This window comes from Myripristis murdjan, chromosome 14 (assembly GCF_902150065.1).
Source record: "Myripristis murdjan chromosome 14, fMyrMur1.1, whole genome shotgun sequence".
Lineage (NCBI taxonomy): Eukaryota > Metazoa > Chordata > Actinopteri > Holocentriformes > Holocentridae > Myripristis > Myripristis murdjan.
In genome coordinates, this window is record NC_043993.1 from 11,152,725 (window position 1) to 11,170,026 (window position 17,302).

General features: G+C 40.6%; 1 protein-coding gene across 2 annotated transcripts; it reads right to left on the reverse strand.

The window, feature by feature from the left end:
- Window positions 1-1,785: 1,785 nt before the first annotated feature.
- LOC115371128 (sodium/hydrogen exchanger 6-like) lies at window positions 1,786-15,436 on the reverse strand. Of its 2 annotated transcripts, XM_030068289.1 has the most exons (17): window positions 15,043-15,436; window positions 14,418-14,617; window positions 13,806-13,883; window positions 13,411-13,487; window positions 13,048-13,160; window positions 12,580-12,685; window positions 11,750-11,890; window positions 10,567-10,708; window positions 10,159-10,264; window positions 9,902-9,990; window positions 9,600-9,713; window positions 8,442-8,553; window positions 7,379-7,532; window positions 7,213-7,243; window positions 7,019-7,104; window positions 6,112-6,217; window positions 1,786-5,522 (listed from the first exon to the last, which is right to left on the reverse strand). In XM_030068289.1, the coding sequence occupies exons 1-17, from the start codon at window positions 15,317-15,319 to the stop codon at window positions 5,199-5,201; spliced, it is 2,256 nt and encodes a 751-aa protein (XP_029924149.1). In that variant the 5' UTR covers window positions 15,320-15,436; the 3' UTR covers window positions 1,786-5,198. The 2 variants fall into 2 exon arrangements, with proteins under 2 accessions (XP_029924149.1, XP_029924150.1); XM_030068290.1 differs by lacking the exon at window positions 11,750-11,890 and having other exon boundaries at window positions 5,199-5,522; window positions 15,043-15,319.
- Between the last annotated feature and the right edge of the window lie 1,866 nt (window positions 15,437-17,302).

Here is a 17,302-nt window from a genome sequence, read left to right on the forward strand (position 1 = left end):
TTTCATTAACTGGTCGCTTGACATTTCTCTGTTGTCAGGGTGTTACTATAGGTGGTACTTTATGTAGCTTATTTTCTAGTGGCTGCTAATGGTGACGATTGTTGGGGTATTTACGAGGTCCTTGGACAATTACAAATGGTTGTTGGAGTGTTAACATTTGGTTTCTAGGTGATAAGGCATACTGGTGGTTTTGTTTCCAGGTGGTTGCTAAGGTGTTAGTATGGCTGCACTAGATGATTACTAGTAGTTGCTAGGGTACTTAATGGTTACTAGGTAATTACTAGTGATTGTAGCTGTGACTACTTGGTCCCTAGGTGATCATTAGTGGTTGTAATGGTGTTATTAGGTGGTTGTTATCACTACTAGTAGTTGTTGTAATGAATTGACAAGTGACTACTGGTGGTTGTTGGGGTGTTACTAGATGGTTGCTAAGTGACTACTAGTGGTTGTTAGGGTGTTACAACATGGTAAGTGGTTACTATTGGTGATTAGGGTGTTACAACGTGGTCCTTAAGTGGCTACTAGCTGTTGTTAGGGTGTTACTGCATGGTTGTTGAGTGACTACTAGCTGCTGTTAGGGTGTTAGCACATAGTAAGTGGTTACTAGTGGTGGTTAGGGTGTTACAATGTGGTCTTTAAGTGGCTACTAGCTGTTGTTAGGGTGTTACTACATGGTTGTTGAGTGGCTACTAACTGTTGTTAGGGTGTTACTACATGGTTGTTGAGTGGCTACTAGCTGTTGTTAGGGTGTTACCACGTGGTTGTTAAGTGGCTAGTACTGTTTGTTAGGATGTTACTAGGTGTTGGCTAAATTACTATTAGTGGTTGTTAGGGTTTTACTAGGTGGTTGTTAAAAGACTACTAGTGGTTTTAGTGGTGTTATTATGTGGTTCCATGGTGATAGGAAACGATTGATAGGTTGTGATGTGGTTACTGGTGGATTTCTGTGGCTGTTGGGGAGCTACTATCTGGTTGATAGATGATAACCAGCAGTTGCTGTGATGTTACTAGATGGTCCCTAGCAGGGATGTGGTGTAGTTGATAAGGTTGTATACTACAGATGGGTAGATCACCAAGGAGTAAGTGGGTATACTATACATTTAGTGGATTTTTGGCTAATACGTGGGCATACTGTAAATTGATAGGAAAAGAGGTGGGTATGCCCGCGTTCACCCTCAACTACACCACAGTAGGACTGCAAATGTAGGGTGATAAAAAGTGACATCAAGTTCATCATTAAGAGCTTTATTTTGAAAGTCTGTACCGGAAGTACCTTTATTATGCTGTCTGACTTGACACTAGTATAGTTAGCTAACTTCTATACTGTACACAAAATGAGGAAGGGGTCCTGCCAGCTTCATCAAGTCGAGAGAAGATTCATTTTGCAGATGAAAATGAAGATTCTTTTTTTTTTTTTTTTTGCAGTTTCAAAATAAACGTGAAAATGAAAAAAATAGACCAGTGAGAGCCTTTACAACTGTGCTGACAGCTCAAAGGAAAGCAGAGTACCGAGCAACTGTAATATCTACAGAGCTCGAAGACTGAATCTAATACTTAAAAGTTGTATTTTACAAAATTCAATACTCTTAAAAGCCATGAGTATAGATATTATTTAAACATTTTAAAACTCTCCAGGAGCTGCACATGTCATTTAAAGAACACCCCCAGTTTGTCACCATTACATACTGGTTGCTGCCAAATGGAGGTAATTCATATATGAATTAAAAAATACAAATTTTAAGGAGAGTAAAGTTAAGCCCGCAGGTTAGAAAGACAGAAGATGCATCAATTTCAAGAAACTGATTTTATTATTCTTTAGTACACTCCCAAGAAGTCTGAACTGAGGAGACACTGCTAACAAACTCATACCTAGGCAGGGAAAATCAAATAAATAAATCTCAGATAATTTTCCCTTTTAACCTCGAAAGGTGAATTTCAGTAGCTCTTCTGAGTTCACATAAAGACATTCACATAGGCTATATTGCAGATGAACATTTCACAATTAAAACGTTCCATTAACTGTTATACATCCACAAACAGTAGAAACATACAGGTCTTTTTAGAGTTTTAGTTTCATGTGATGCTGCCACTGTGACATTACAGCTGTTTCCTGACCAAAATCAGCCTCCAAATTCCCAGTATAAACAAAGTCTGTTTATGTGGTGAATGCATATGAATGTCAACTGAAATTTCACAGGCGCCTTGCACAAGAGATTGCGGCATGTCCACTCATGATAATATCCCCACATGGTAATGAATAACCTCAAGCCTCATATAGGTGTAGGAAAAATGAGAGCCAAAATAATAAGTAAAAATAAAATAAACACCTGTTGCCAAGCAGCTAATACCAAGACAGGATTCCTTGAGCATGCACAAAGAGAGAATGTACTAAGACATTTAATGCAGACTACCATTTAGAATCGTAACTTAGACCAGGAATGCATTTCCATCTCAATCAAACAAATCACCCCTACTGTATTATACTCTATTGCGCCTATTGAGCCTGTAGTGCAGTACACAGGACAAAGACAGGGGCTGAGATGCCTGGGGATCAGGATGCCTGGTGCAAAATACCTCTCACTTCAGGAAAGTGGATGCCAGAGGGTGAAAGGGGTGAAATATTGCATCAGTAAAAAGTTGGTAGGGATTTAAAACAATACCGTAAACTTCAAAAGCTCCAAATTGAGATTAACCTGGAGCGCAAACTGCAAAAAGTAGACGGCACCTGAGAGGGGACAGTTTTAAAACCCTGTATTTGTAACTTTCCCTTGGCCTTACTAGCAAATAATAGGTCAAAAAGATGGTGCCATGTTGTTTAAGTCTGATTGAAGCCACTAACTGTGAGGCAAGAGAACATGTTTCATTTTAAAATGCTGTATGTCATTTTTGCAATTAAAAAAAAAATGAGAGGTGTATTACCCAATATTTTAAAGCCAAAAAAAGATGATTCCATCCTGCACAATGGTTGTGTTTTGTAAGCAAATGTCTTAAAATGTCTGGTAATTTAAATAGTATTCTATTATAAGCATTATGATCATGCCAGAACTATTTTTCAAATGAGGTATCAAAAGGTGTAGGTGCGTTTTGAAAGGAAACAATGCCTCTTCTGCGGCACAGTGTGACTTCATATTTGCCGTCATTACAAGTGCACTCATATAGTTTGCACTTCCTCTGGACTCCCAGCACATAACACACGTCTACTTCTGAATGCATCAAAAACAAATCAATAGTACCATTTCGGAAACAGTTTGCACAGCCACCTAATGGCCTGATCAGCCCAGGAGCCCAACGGTAAACATCAACCAGAGGGTTTATGGTCATATAAAAATCAAAAACAATCACCTTACTGCACATTAGCAAATAAAATATGTACAAATCTACATAAAGTATAATTGAATTTCCGAACAGGCACTTTAATTCAAAACAGTTTGGACAGCCCTCAAAGTAGTCTTTGATGATGTGACATCATCACTTCTCAAAGACACGGCAGTTGCTTTGTTAGAAAGATTAAACCAAGGTGACAACATAAAACCCAGAGAGACATTAGCCCTAATAGCCACAATCAGCAGATGTGAAGGATTTGATTCTGACTGTGGTGACCACACACACACACACACACACACACACGCACACACATAATACACAAACTGGGAAGCGCTAGTTTCCAAGTATACAGTAAAATCATCTGCTACAGTATGGGAAAGAGATCTTATAACATGCGCACATCCTTAACAAATTCCTGGAATGGTTTTTGTTCCTTAAACATATCCAGCTCCCTACATTATTACGTACCTTGTGCTAAAGGGTCTCAGTGCTTTTTCAGGGAAAGGGAACGTACGAAAAGTGCAGCCTTTCACTAGTAAGCACATGACTTATTCTAGGTCTTTATGTAAAATACTGTTAAGTCTTGTTCTAGTCTCCATCTTTCATCTATCTTTTCACATTAACTTATTTTCCTAGAGGGCTGAATCATCCGCCTCACCTTTTTTGAATAGGGCAAGATAATCAGAAGAAACTGACACCGCAAAACAAAATAAACAAAGGAATAAATAAATAATCGAAAACATAAATAAACACAAAAATAAATATTTTTCTTAAATAAATGAATAAATAAATTACTAGAGAAGAGGCAGGCATGAATACAGTTTAGAAAGGTGAAGTGGTTCCTGGATACTGCTGTAAAAACAGTTTTCTGCACTGGTAATGCAGATATAGGTAATCTAATTTTTTCTCATCAAATTCAAAACCCTCAGTATTGTTCCCAGAGGAATCACAGATGTCATTCTCTTGGACAAGTTGCTCCCATCCTCCTCACTTCGTTGCCCAGTCAAAATGAAAGCTTTCATAAGGTTTCTCCTCTTTGAGCCTTTTGCCACCAAAGAGCATGGGGAAGGAGGCAATGAGACAAGATGCAGAGAAAGACTACTAAAGTCAACTATGCTCTGCGGTCAGATTTGACACTATCATGGTCAAACTGCTCCGTAACCACACTGAATGTCACTGAATGGTACCAAGGCAATGTTAAAAGGCAATGAAAACTGTTACTACATGCTAGACAATATGAGTTCACCTTACAAATATTTCATGGAGGCCAGATGAGTCCTAAAGCTGATTTCAGGAGTGACTCCATCACAGAGCAAAGGGTAAACTGCATTTAAAAACAATTTTCACTGCCCCTGCCTCACATAGCAGTGAGCTTTTTGAGAGCATAGAGAAAAGCACACGCTGGCACAGAGCCACAAGTCACCATGACAGTAATACAAACCTAGGAGCGGACCCTACAGGCCCTCCTTAGCCTCCTTAAATAGGAGCAAAAGACGCATTTCAGATGATTTCAAATGACACGCAAACTTGAGGCGCACTTGATATAGGGTACCTTACTTTATATTTCGTGTATTCACATTTAAACATAAAACTATCCACCTGTCAGATGAGTTTAATCAAGTGCACCTCACGTTCATCACATATTTGAGACCATTTCTAATTCGTGTTACCCAGCGAGGCAGTATCATCAGTCTGGGTTCCACATGACTTACACTGTGTAAGCAGTTCATCATTTCAACTTGAGGGCCGAGTTAAAGTAGCCAGGTCATCTGACAGTTTCAGTTTTACTTGGTAATATCCAGTGCAGGTAAATTCAATGACTTGTAATTTTTGAGGTTGAAATGAGAAATTGCCCTCTGACAGTGCGAGCCTCCCTACAATCTGTGTCTGTGCGGATCAGAGTGTGGTGGGGAGGGTGGCGGGGGCAGGGTGACGGTAGTTGGGGGTTCCACCGGGTCATCCATGGGCAGAACCAGTCGAGTGCCCCTGATCACCAGTTCATGTTCACCCAGAGTGAGCTCCTGATCCAGACCGTCATCAGGTGGGCCGCCCCCGGTGCCACCAGTGGAGGAGCGCTTGCGGTTGATGGTGCGGGAACCGGATGCATCCGTGCTGACAGTGACGTCAGCATACATCGAGCTCACGTTAGCATCGTTCAGGATGAAGTCAGAGTCATCATCATGTAGCTGACCTTCATTCTGGTGGAGGGAGGCAGGAAAAGAGAGAAAAAAAGGAAAAGGGGGAAAGGGAGCGCATGTGAGACATAAAGAGAGATAGCGTTACAATGGAAAAGCTCCTATAAAGAGTGAAATGTTAACTGATGGGCTTTTTCATTTAAAGGAATAGTTCACTCAAAATACAAAGAAGTATATTTTTCAACTTACTCCATGTGCAACCTATCTATTCACATACTTTCTGTGTGGTTTGACAAGGTTTCCAGTCTGCCACAATCACCCCAATACATGGAGTGGAAGGGTATTTGTCAAAATGTCAAAAATTTACATGACAAAATCTCAACATCAAAAGCTTTTTAAACAATGGCACAGACCCCTGGCATAAGTCAAAGCCTTGGGGAATGAAAAGTGCCATTGTTGGCAATTTCATGCCGAAGAACATTAGCAAACTATATCTATCGGCCCAGGTGCTGGGATACAGGAGACTGGAAACCTTGCCAAATCACAGAAAAACTATCTGGATGGGTAAACTGCACTAGGGCTAAGTGGGAAATATGTTTTTTTTCTAATTTGGGTGCACTGTTCCTTTGAGGAGTATACTGTATGCCCATACCTCATACGCCTGTGGGCTGGTGAGGCATCGTGCCAGCAGTCCACAACAAGCAGGCAGAGTTGCAGTGAGAGGTGGGCCACTGTGGGTCAAGAGAGGCTTCAAGTAGCTGGAGAACAAGCATCTGTTAAGGACTCATTACATTTTAAACAACATATCAATCAAGCAGTCCCATTGGTCGAAGATCAGTTCCAACTCTGACTAAGAAAACTTAAAAGGGTTTGACTGCCATGCATACTCTTGTGTTAGCCAGGCAACTGGTGAGCAATCTTTGTTCCTTTCACCTGTTTTATTTCAGACAGTGCATGCTGAAGCAATTCAAAGCTGTATGAGCTGCATGAAAGCCACCCTGCAGTCTTCCATAGCACCTAAAATGCTGTTTTTGTTTCTGAAAAATAAACATTTTACCAGCACTTTGCATAAACAAACATACAGCCTACTACAAATCTAAAACATCTGGAATTTTTAATGCTTGCATATAGCAGAAAATGCTTATCACCAACAGTCTAAACCACAGCATCACACTGGTTATAAAACACTGAGAACTGAAGCTAAACAAAGACACAAAAACTCTTGGTTTATTTGTTTGTAACCAAAGAGATTATTTCAGAACAACCTGAAATGGCTGGAATCAAAAAACACTTTTATTGTCAAATGGAGCACACATGTATGTGTACCCTGAAATAGTGATAAAGAATAATGTTGATATCTCTGCATCTTCTGTATATTTTGTAAAGAGAGCCCTCTGGTGTTAAAACCAGGCAGATACACTTTCCATACTCTTCCGAACCTGACTGCAGTCAGCGCAAATACACAGGTACTACTACAGGAGTAAACACAGCGTTTTCACTCCGACAGGGCTGGATGGAGATGTCATCTTAGAAAATGCCTTGCACAGTACAAAGGATACTTGTGATCAAAGTTGTACCAGATCCTGAAGGGCCAGGCGCTCTCACGTTTGGTGTTCCTGCGCTGCGACCCATCCACCATTGTCACCTGTTTTGTAACACAGAACGATCAATTTACATTTGCCATGTTCTAGTTCATGAATTTTACATATTTTTTAGGAAATAAAGACAAGGGAATCCTCAGTGACTGACTTACAGAGCTTTCTTGATCAGAGTCCACACCCACGCTGGAGGAGAAAAGGAAGCAAGTGTTATTTTGAAAACAGAAGTGGTCCCTCACATGTTGAAAGACACACACTCACACACACACACACACACACACACACACACACACACACACACACTAAGATTCACAGCCTTACGATATGCTCATGAAGGACAGCATGGGCATGGTGCCACCTCCACAGATCCAGACAGTGAAGAAGACAATCAGGAGGGTGGTTGAAAACATCATCTGACGTGCATAAGTTGCTGTATCTCGGATAGAAAGGGCAAAGGTCATGGCTCCACGCAGACCTGAAGAGGAGAGGGAGGAAAGGAGACGTGGGAGAATGAGAAAGAGAGAATGAGAAAGTGTGGGGGAGGGTGACAGAGAGTGAGGGATGATTACCATGTAGGCTAGACTCAAGAAAAATCTCACATCACCTCAACATCAAGCTTCAAGTGCAGTTTACAAAACAATGAGACATGGATGGTATAGTACAGGATCAGATTTTAAGTCAGACTGTATTTCACCTTAATTCTGTAAGCTTAGCCTGCAATTAATTGCTATGGTTCGCTTACTCCGCATGCTATTAAAGGTACTTTTAGCATGGCATAAAATCTTCCAGAAGGGGGCAGTAAAGGCATCAATCTCCACAGCACTCTTTATCTGCACATGATGCAACAGTGCTGATGTTTTTAAGTTGGTTTGACCACATTCAGGAAATCTTAAAAAAACAAAAAAGTCACAAAAAAACAAAAGCAGCTCAAAATCACTACATAGTACGAGGTTTTCAGAGAGAATCTGACTCCACTATCTGACTTTAGTATATTCATATAGAACAAAAAAAGATTATGTGCTGAGGCATTTAGATGAGCTGTATTCTTAATCCTGTTTCAACAGTAAATGTCAGTTGCTATCTGTCACAATATCTGTGTAGGAGTGCTGGTCTAAAGCAGAGTGGCTTACTGCGCTTATCTAGGCCAGTGTTTTTTCAACGAGAGGCCTGTTTCTGAGAAGACCTCATGTGACACAGATGGCTTTATATTTCAATAAGGCAAGGTCCTGCGGTCAGAGTGATTTTATCCAAACTGGATCTGGACTGAGATATTTTAAGGACTCCTTATCTGGACTATGAAATGCATAAGGAAACAAAAGTGATAACACATTAGCCTGATGTGACAACAGAGAGCACTTGGCTGACAAGCGAGCCGGCTCAGTACCTGCAAACATCATGACATGCTGGAAGTTGGACCCAATCTTGTTCTTGCGGCCCAGATTAAGCAGGAAGGACAGAGGGTAGATGTTCGCTGCCCTGCCCAGGAAAACTGCCACCTACACGTTGCAGTAAGGTCAAGGAAACAACATACTAAGCAGAAATAAAGCACCCGTTAGTTAGACTGAAAAACACACACACGCACGCACACACACACACACACACACACACACACACCAGTTCCCAGTCAGTATAATTTGCATTTTTTTGTGAAGGCCACTTGCTCACTTGTTATGACTGTCATTATTGTTTGTCCTTTCTCTTTGAATCATAGGTAACAGCCTGAAACCCCCTTTTGTTTTTCAAGGGTGATCTTACATTTGGTAGCAGGTGCTCAACACCCAAGGCAGTCAGAGGAGATGATGTTTCAGATCTTTGTTTCTCAGTTGCCCTCTATTCTCACACATACTTTATTAGAAAGTATGTGTGAGTTTATTTCCAAAGATAGCTGTGCTTCTCTTATCTTTTTTCTCTCTTCTCGTTTCTCATGTTCTAATTTTTCTTCTAAACCACCTGTCTTTCATATGTGTTTCTGATTTTTTTAATCTCCTTTTTTCTGCATTGTTTTGACTGCATGCCCGTGTTTGGCTTTCAAGAAATCTACTTGTAAAGCCATGTTGTGTCTATATGTGTATATATGTAGTAGTAATATTATCACTACTGCTATTCAGTACTAGTGTTACCATTACCAACATGAAAACTGTACTTAATACAATGGAGTTGTTCAGGGTTTCACATTAATAATTTAGACTATTCTGGGTGCTAGTGCATATTTATGAGCAGGAAGGTGATAAATGAATATGAGGTTGACACTCAAAAGGTCACCAGTAAACTGATGTAGCCACAAACTAAGGCATGTTATGCTGACTGGTTAACAGTCTAGTAGCTATAGCAACAAGAGCAAGAGGCAACCTCCTGTGTTTAATATACCACTACACTAAACTATTAATTGTTTGTCTGAGAGCCTACAACAGCCTGTTCCCAACTGGACAAGTGGAAGATGGAAAAAAACTGTTTGACAGATAACTACTGAATATCTCAGAGACATGCTGGAAAGCCTTGATTTGATTGTGTAGGGACTAATACCACACAGAATAAAGGATACAAAGGCTCCTACGATGAACAAAGGGTTGAACACATGTGACTGAAAGGAGAAGAGAGTCAGACCCATGTAGGAGAAGATGAAGTTCTCCGCCAGGAAGTTCAGCAGCTCAAACAACTGACGAGGGAAGAGGAAAACAAATACACATACAATGTCTTTAAACTGAATGAAAATTCAGAGACCTTAATGTGACAGGGGCCACTTTGAACTTGCATCATGGATGGGTTGTGAACCAATCCCTTTGTCCTAATGTTGCATACCAGTAATTTAACATTTCACGGACTTCCCACTGAAAAATATATCACCTGTTTGGTCCTGTCCTGGGATTCAGGGGACAGATTGTTGTAGGTGTAGTGAGCCTGAGTGATCCCACAGAACAGCACAGCCACCACACCTGATGGAGCAAATAAGACACAAATACACCTCACTGCAGCCTCACACAACATAATGCACTGTAATAAGCACACTCAAGACCGACAACCATCAACAAAAACAATACTGAAACATGTTGAAACTACATAGACGATCCAAATAAATAATTTTGAAGCCTGTGCCAATGTACCAGTGAACCCGCAGGCCTCGGCCAGCAGGAAGGTGCTCCAGGACATGAGGAAGAAGAGAGCGGTTTCCAACAAGGGGAAGTCTCTCAGCTTGGTGAACTTGGTCACGTGAACGAAAACAGGAAGTCAAGGTGCAAAACAAAAACTGGAACATGCATAATCAACCTGTGGTCCACATTAGCCATAGCAGAAAACAGGTATGTGATGTGGATAAGGCATGAAACAAACTGCCTAGTTAAAATCAGTGATATATCATACTCCAAGCCCTGCTGTATGTTACACAGAGCTGCAATCACATTCCAATAGCCAGCATATTTTCTTAAGTTATATATTTTTTTAGCATATGTCCTTCAAAAAATAATTTCAAACCTTATATTACTTCATTTTATTATGTTACAAGGTCAGGATATGAAAGCAGTCATAACACCAGTAGCCACTCCAAGAGCAAATGATCCACTGAAAACCCCCAGGAACACACCAAAGGATTTCAGCATGGCCATGGCCTCAAAGCTGTGGCTGTTGTCTCCTGCTGGCTGGTAGGCCACGATGGAGCTGGTGGGCCAGACAGGAAGGCAGACAGACAGCAATACCGACAGACAAAAACACAGACACACACACACAAACATGTACAAACACACATGAAAGATACGGACAATTAGAAAGAATCAATAGGGGGGAAGATAGCCCAAACAGTAAACACATGCCTATATGATGACGCAAAAGAACTGATTTCCTTGAGAAGAAAATTCAGTCAGGCATCAAATCCAACCTGCAACAACCCAAATCCACTGAAACTGATATCAGAGGTCATCATTTTGATCCCATATGAGTGTATAAGATACTGGTTAACTATGTAAAAAAAATAAAAATAAAAAAATAAAAGACTCAACACACAAAGTATGGTCTGGAGTTGGGTTTTACAGTCATTAAAAAGGAGGAAGGTAGCCATGCCACATTAAAATTGGATTGTGGATCTTTCAACTCCACATGGTTGATACAGCCAGCATCCAAATCCAATTCAACATCCACAGAGTAGCACAAACTATAGACAGCGAAAGCAAATCACCAGCACTTCTGTTAAACATGCACTGCAAAAATTTTATCTGAGATCCCATGAGATGGCATCAAGAGCAGTAACCACTTTGCATGCTAACTCTTCACAAAACCTTTCCTCTCTCAATCACTGCCTGTATCTAAGCTAAATCAACCATGGTGTGTTTTGCCACGTTTTTATCAGGTTGTCATTTTGACTCAGAATATGGACTTCTGAAATTGCATAGTATTGGTTTGAGCTCGGAATCTGTTACACACCAAGATCAACAAACTTTTCATCTCAGGTTGCGTTTGCTGGTCATTTGCAGGAGCTACAGTACATAATGAATACTGCAGACTGTTAAATGGGATGGATGTGAAAGGGATGCAAAGGCAGGTAGTGTAGGAAAGGGCAGTGATCATCCCATGATGGATGGCGGTCCAAGGCTGCATTCCAAATAAACCTCAAAGATCTACTTCACAGGGAATGAAATGAGATTATCAGGACCTAACTATAACTCTGCCACCACAACCATACAAACCCCCCACCCTACCACACACCGGGGGGTCATTGTCTGGTTCTCTCCTAGCCACTCCTGCTCTCCCTGAGGCCAGGCTGGAGCTTCGTCCTCTGGAGATAGCACAGCTCCAGGTCCAGCTCCAGCCCCCTGCCTGCCCTGCTTCTCCAGCCGCAGGAGAACACTGCATACGTACGTACAGGTAGGTGATGCATGACATGGATGGGTGGAGGAGGCAAGTAGTGAAATGAGAGGGACGGGTATTAGTAAGATTAATGTCTGTTAATAGTCAATACACACAGTGTGCAAACAAATATCTCAATTTGTCACAATTAGTCTCGTTCCACAGTACAGTTCAGCAACATCAAACAAGGCATGGTCTTGAACTATTCATGGTTCCCACACTCACTCAAGTCTGTTGACATTCAAAGACTCAAAACTGGCATGTTTTGGAGGTAAACATTAGGTCATGGAGGCTTCAATTTTTTTTGTCTCTCCGGGTGAAGAAATCATGGTGAAACAATTCATTTAACATAAATATATAGCTATTACATCAGTGGAAATATCCATCAAAGTTTTCCCCAGGATGCTAGAGCCGTGCTGAAGCATGCTGATGAATTTGGGTTTTATATTTAAATTTAAAATCAAATATTTTCAAGGCTATCTATTTATTTTAGAATAAATCAATAAATAAATATGTGGCCTGATTTGATTTTTCGCAAAAGGTCTCAAGGATTTTCAAGGACCCTAAGAACGCCGACTGTTGTTGTTTTACTGAAATGAAATGAGTGGAAATAGCTAAGTCGACTGTGAAAATGTTTATGTGTCTGTGAGAACATGGGCATGGTTATGGGCACTAGCAGGCATGCTTACGAAGAGAGGACGATGGCCACCGCATCGTTGAGGACACTCTCTCCAAACAGCAATGCATAAAGGTCCACGTCTACCTTCAGCTCATTGAAGATGGCCAGCACTGTAACTGAGAGGGAGGGAAGAATTGCTCACTGTCAGCAGTCAATGAAGCTGAAGACCACATGACACACACATACTGTAAGATACCATACTGACTCATAGATATAATGATCAACGGAACTGAAATGTAGGGTGCAAAGATACATTTTTACATACAGAGAAGTTACATATCCTAAAGAACCTGATTTTTCAGACGATGAAAGCATACTTTTTTTAGTATGGGTAGCCCAGGTGGGATTACATTCTAACTATTAACTCTAACTAAACTAACTCTGCCTTTATGAGCTGAAATCATCTCCTTATATCACATTGCATTGCTTCTTCTGGTGAGTTTAAAAAGGGATACTAGAGGCTACCTGGAGTGCCTACCTGGATCTGTTGCTGAAACAATGGCCCCAAAAAACAGACAGTCAGTGAAGTAAAAATCTCCCCCTAGCTGACCCACAACCTTCATGAAGGACACAAAGCAATACATGGTCAACCTGGAAGGAGAAAGATACTTAAAATATTAACACTGCTTGGTCATTCTGTGCAACTGAATGAAGAACTGAGGAAAATGCTGCAATCACTAACCCACCACCCCACCCCACCCACACACCCACACACACACACACACACACACACACACACACACACACACACACACACACACACACACACAAACATGCTCACACTCAAAAGAAACCAAAACATCTACATCATTTGCATATGTTCCAAGCAAAATTGACTTACCCGATAACAAAGCATGATATAACTGTTCCCATGAAAGCATAAGTCAAGATGGAGCCAATGTTTCTGAAGAAATGTCTCTGAGACAGATAAGGAGAGAAATGTAGTTACTGGGTGATTATAATAAGACTATATAGTAACACGAGTTTGGCTGGGCAAAATTAATGTAACAATAACCAAATTATTTTGATATTCATACATATCTGCTAACATACAAAATATACTCTTAAGCTCTTTGTACTTAATTCATTTGACATACTGTATGGTATCTTTTCTAATTGCCCACACATTTTTAAATGGTTATTTATCTTTTGATGGCGTTTATTTGCCATATATCCTATGCCTCTGTGTCTGACCCAGTTTTACCCATTTAGCTTATGTCTATTTGATTATCTTACCCTTTTCAAACTGTAGCCAGCATGGAAGATGATGGGCGGCAGCAAAATATTGAAAAATACCTCTGGGTCAAAGGTCACCTGAGGATAAGTAAGGATAAGTAAGTTAACCAGAGTTACAGACTCTAATCTGGATGTACTAAACTGTCCAGTTCTTCCTAACACCTTAAACCTCAAACCCATTTCACACCTTCTTTTACGGCACGTGTGTGATTTGAGAGCTTGAATCAGTGTCCAAATTGTAGTAAAATGCTTTTTTTTTTTTTTTTTTTTAAAGAAATGTGCCAAAGTTTGCAGAGGTGACAGGCAGCCAAACAGGAGCCTGTTGGATACTGGTGGGTAAAAAACAAACAAACTTAGTGGTCAGCAGGAGTAAAGTAAAACAACATGCAAAGGTGAAAGACTGTATTCAAGAGTATTGATTTTGAGCCGATAAGCAGGGTGGCTGTTACTGATTTATTTGCAAAAGGCAGGTTTTTAAATAGCAGGTGGCCCTTGCCAAGTGATGATTTAGTGTCCAGGGTAGGGGGTTTCTGCTTAAGCGATTACAGGCAGGCCGAAAACATTTGCTCCCTGCACTCATTCCTCCATCCACCCATTCATTCATTCGCTTGCCTTTCTCAGCATCTCATCATCCTGCACTTGGTGGCCCTTGCCCCGGCTGACTTCCCCCTTCAGAGTGTACTCAAAGTATCTCCCACTGATGTTGACCAGCAGAGTGGCTGGACTGGCATTGACAGCACAGCTCAGGACCACATTACTCATGTTCTGGGGTACATGGACCCCGAAGCGCAGGATCACACCCACCAAGAGACCTTCAGAGAGTGTGGAGGAGGGGGGGGAGAAAAAGGGATAGAGATAATGAAGGCAAAACAGTTAGCATCAACTAAAGCAACCTTGTATCAAGACCTGGTTTTTATAACAAAATCGGGTCACGGTTTGGGCAGAACACCTGCCACTGAGGTACTCTTATTAGCTGAGGTCCCAAACGGGGAGGCGGGGCATTACTATGACAACACAAGCTCTATTCAAGCTAAACAACATACAGTATTTCAGTTGCTGTTTTTTCTAGCTACTTAAAGGTCACCGGTTGCTTGTTTTTGACTCAAAGGCCTGTCCATGTCTAAAAACGCTCGAGTGTAAACTGTTTAGTTAGCCGTTAACGAGAAGCTAGCAGCATCTTAGCTTACTAGCATCAACTAAACGCTATCGTCAGTGGAGCTACATTTGGTCACCGTACCATATATCATGGCAAGTCCTGTTTCGTGTAGAAACCTGAACCGTCGGTGTTTGAAAAGCCATATTGTTAAAATGGTGAGTGTCAGGAGCATTATGAATATAAGCAGATTGGCACTGTCTTGTCGGTGGCTCTCCTCAGCCAGCCGCTCGGTTGCAACATTGTCCATGGCAGTGCTCTCGCCTTGGCTGCCCACAAGGAAGAATGTAAACAGACAAGGCAAGAACAGCAGCGCCTTCGACGGTTTAACACCACCAAAGTGTCTTGATGTAAATCCCATAGTGGCTGTCTGTCAAACGATCACATTGGATGGGGAATTTGTTGACAGTGTAGACGACAAGCTAATCCTCGACAAATCGCGGCTGACGAAGCGAACGGAAGCTTCTTCCGTAGCCGTTATGGCCGCATCAAAACATTGGCACTTCCGGTCTTTCACAGTAACAGCCATAGATATCTATACTATCTATGGTAACAGCCACTCGTGATACAACATGTGTTCATAAGAGAAGCCGATTCACTAGAAATGATCTCAGACAGATTAGAGGTTTCAAATGCAGATCTAACTTCTCTATCTCCCAGCGTTGTGCAACTTACTGCTAAATATACTGCACAGCAAAATAAATAAATAAATAAAAATCTTCCCAAATGGGGGCTTGTGGACTGATTTGGGAGTGTATGAAATGAAAACGGGTAATAAACTCCGAGTTAGGACATTAAGATGTTGTTGCGCCCCGTAACTAAATAAACATGAGTAAGAATTACATCGTTAGGCTCACAGGTCACTTAAGATGGAATTATTTTATGTTCTTACCACAATCATAGAAGGAAATTATAAGATGTTGAACACAATCACAATCTCGAACTTAAGTCAGTGAAGGACCTGGTTCGGTGTCCTTTCTTGGTGAGACACTGTCAACAGACACATACAGCCACACACTTAAAACCATAAAACAACATTTTGTCAGACAAACCATACTAGAGAAAAACATAAAACATCCTATGGAGATAAGTCAGCTGAGTCTACCTACATGTGATCCCACATAGCAGCCTATAGAAATAAATCACAACATTTAGTCTGCAGTACACCCCTTAAGGTTACCTTCAGTGTTTAAAGCAAAGAATTCCTAAGATCATCAATTATTTGTAAAGGTAAGGAGAATTTAAGGTTGACATTTTATTTGATCTCCTCTTACATTTATACTTAATGAACAAAAAATGTGAGAAAATTCCTAAGATGGTTTTTTGTAAATACATCTTTCCTTAAGTTAAAATTCGATATTACTATACTAAATATTACTGCTTTTTCTATATTACTACTTTCTATGTTCTATTACTTTTGATAATTGGGAACTTTTAACATCCGATATCAATATTTTCCAAACTTTTAATATGCTGACTCTATCAAGGTACCTGTAATTTTGCCTCCAGTCCTACTTTTTTCAAACATTTCATTCAAGTATATGCATTTTTCTTCTTTCTTTCTTTGATTGTGTTCTGAAGTCAACTAGCTGAAATCAGGAATAGAAAACACCTGAATGTCAGAAATGACAGAAATTACATACATAATGTAACCCTTCAGCAAGTCTATCAAGATAATGCCACCCAAGATGATTGCGATTGGTTTGATTCAGATCGGTTCAGTTCAGTCTTATTTGTATAGCGTCAAATCCTTGCAGAGGCTATTTCAAGGTGGTTTTCAGACCATCAGACATTTTATGTGTGTGATATTGCGTGTCTTGAGGGAAAAAAGGTAGGGTGAGCAAAAGAGCGACCATCAAAAGTGCTGTTCACAGTCACACCTTTGACACCTATGGATGCTGAACAGTTTCCACTGACAGGAAACAAAACCCACATACTCAAGTTAGGAGCAGCAAACATTCAGTGAAACAAATGCTATGAGGTTTTAAAATGTTGAGGTATGCCTGATGTGAAAGCATAGTGTGCCAAGATGGCAGCTGGATTGTATCTCTTTCTCTGCTTTACTGGACAAGTATTTGCCAGAAGACCTCCAGACAAGAAAAACCTCTTGGCAGCTTCTTTTTTAAGTTATAATTATTATTGTTATAAACATTTTGTGGTGATATTCAGACCAAAATTCAACTTGTTGAGAGGTTGTCTTGGCTGCCAGTGTGTATCTTAATTCTAACTCTGCTGCTGTTTAATTTCTATTTACAGGCAAGAGGTATTTCAGTTTTAATACATAATCATCTCACACTGTGAGATGTCTCGAGGAAACAATAACCAAGGGACTTTACTACACTCC

What these genes read in the sequence shown, in the direction of transcription:
- LOC115371128 (XM_030068289.1), bottom strand. Translation starts at nt 15,319, where the DNA reads ATGGGATTTACATCAAGACACTTTGGTGGTGTTAAACCGTCGAAGGCG. An exon ending in AGGACTTGCCATGATATATG is followed by an intron (nt 14,618 to 15,042) that starts GTACGGTGACCA and finishes CACTCTCTGAAG; the next exon opens with GTCTCTTGGTGGGTGTGATC. An exon ending in CCCAGGACAGGACCAAACAG is followed by an intron (nt 9,714 to 9,901) that starts GTGATATATTTT and finishes TTCCCTCGTCAG; the next exon opens with TTGTTTGAGCTGCTGAACTT.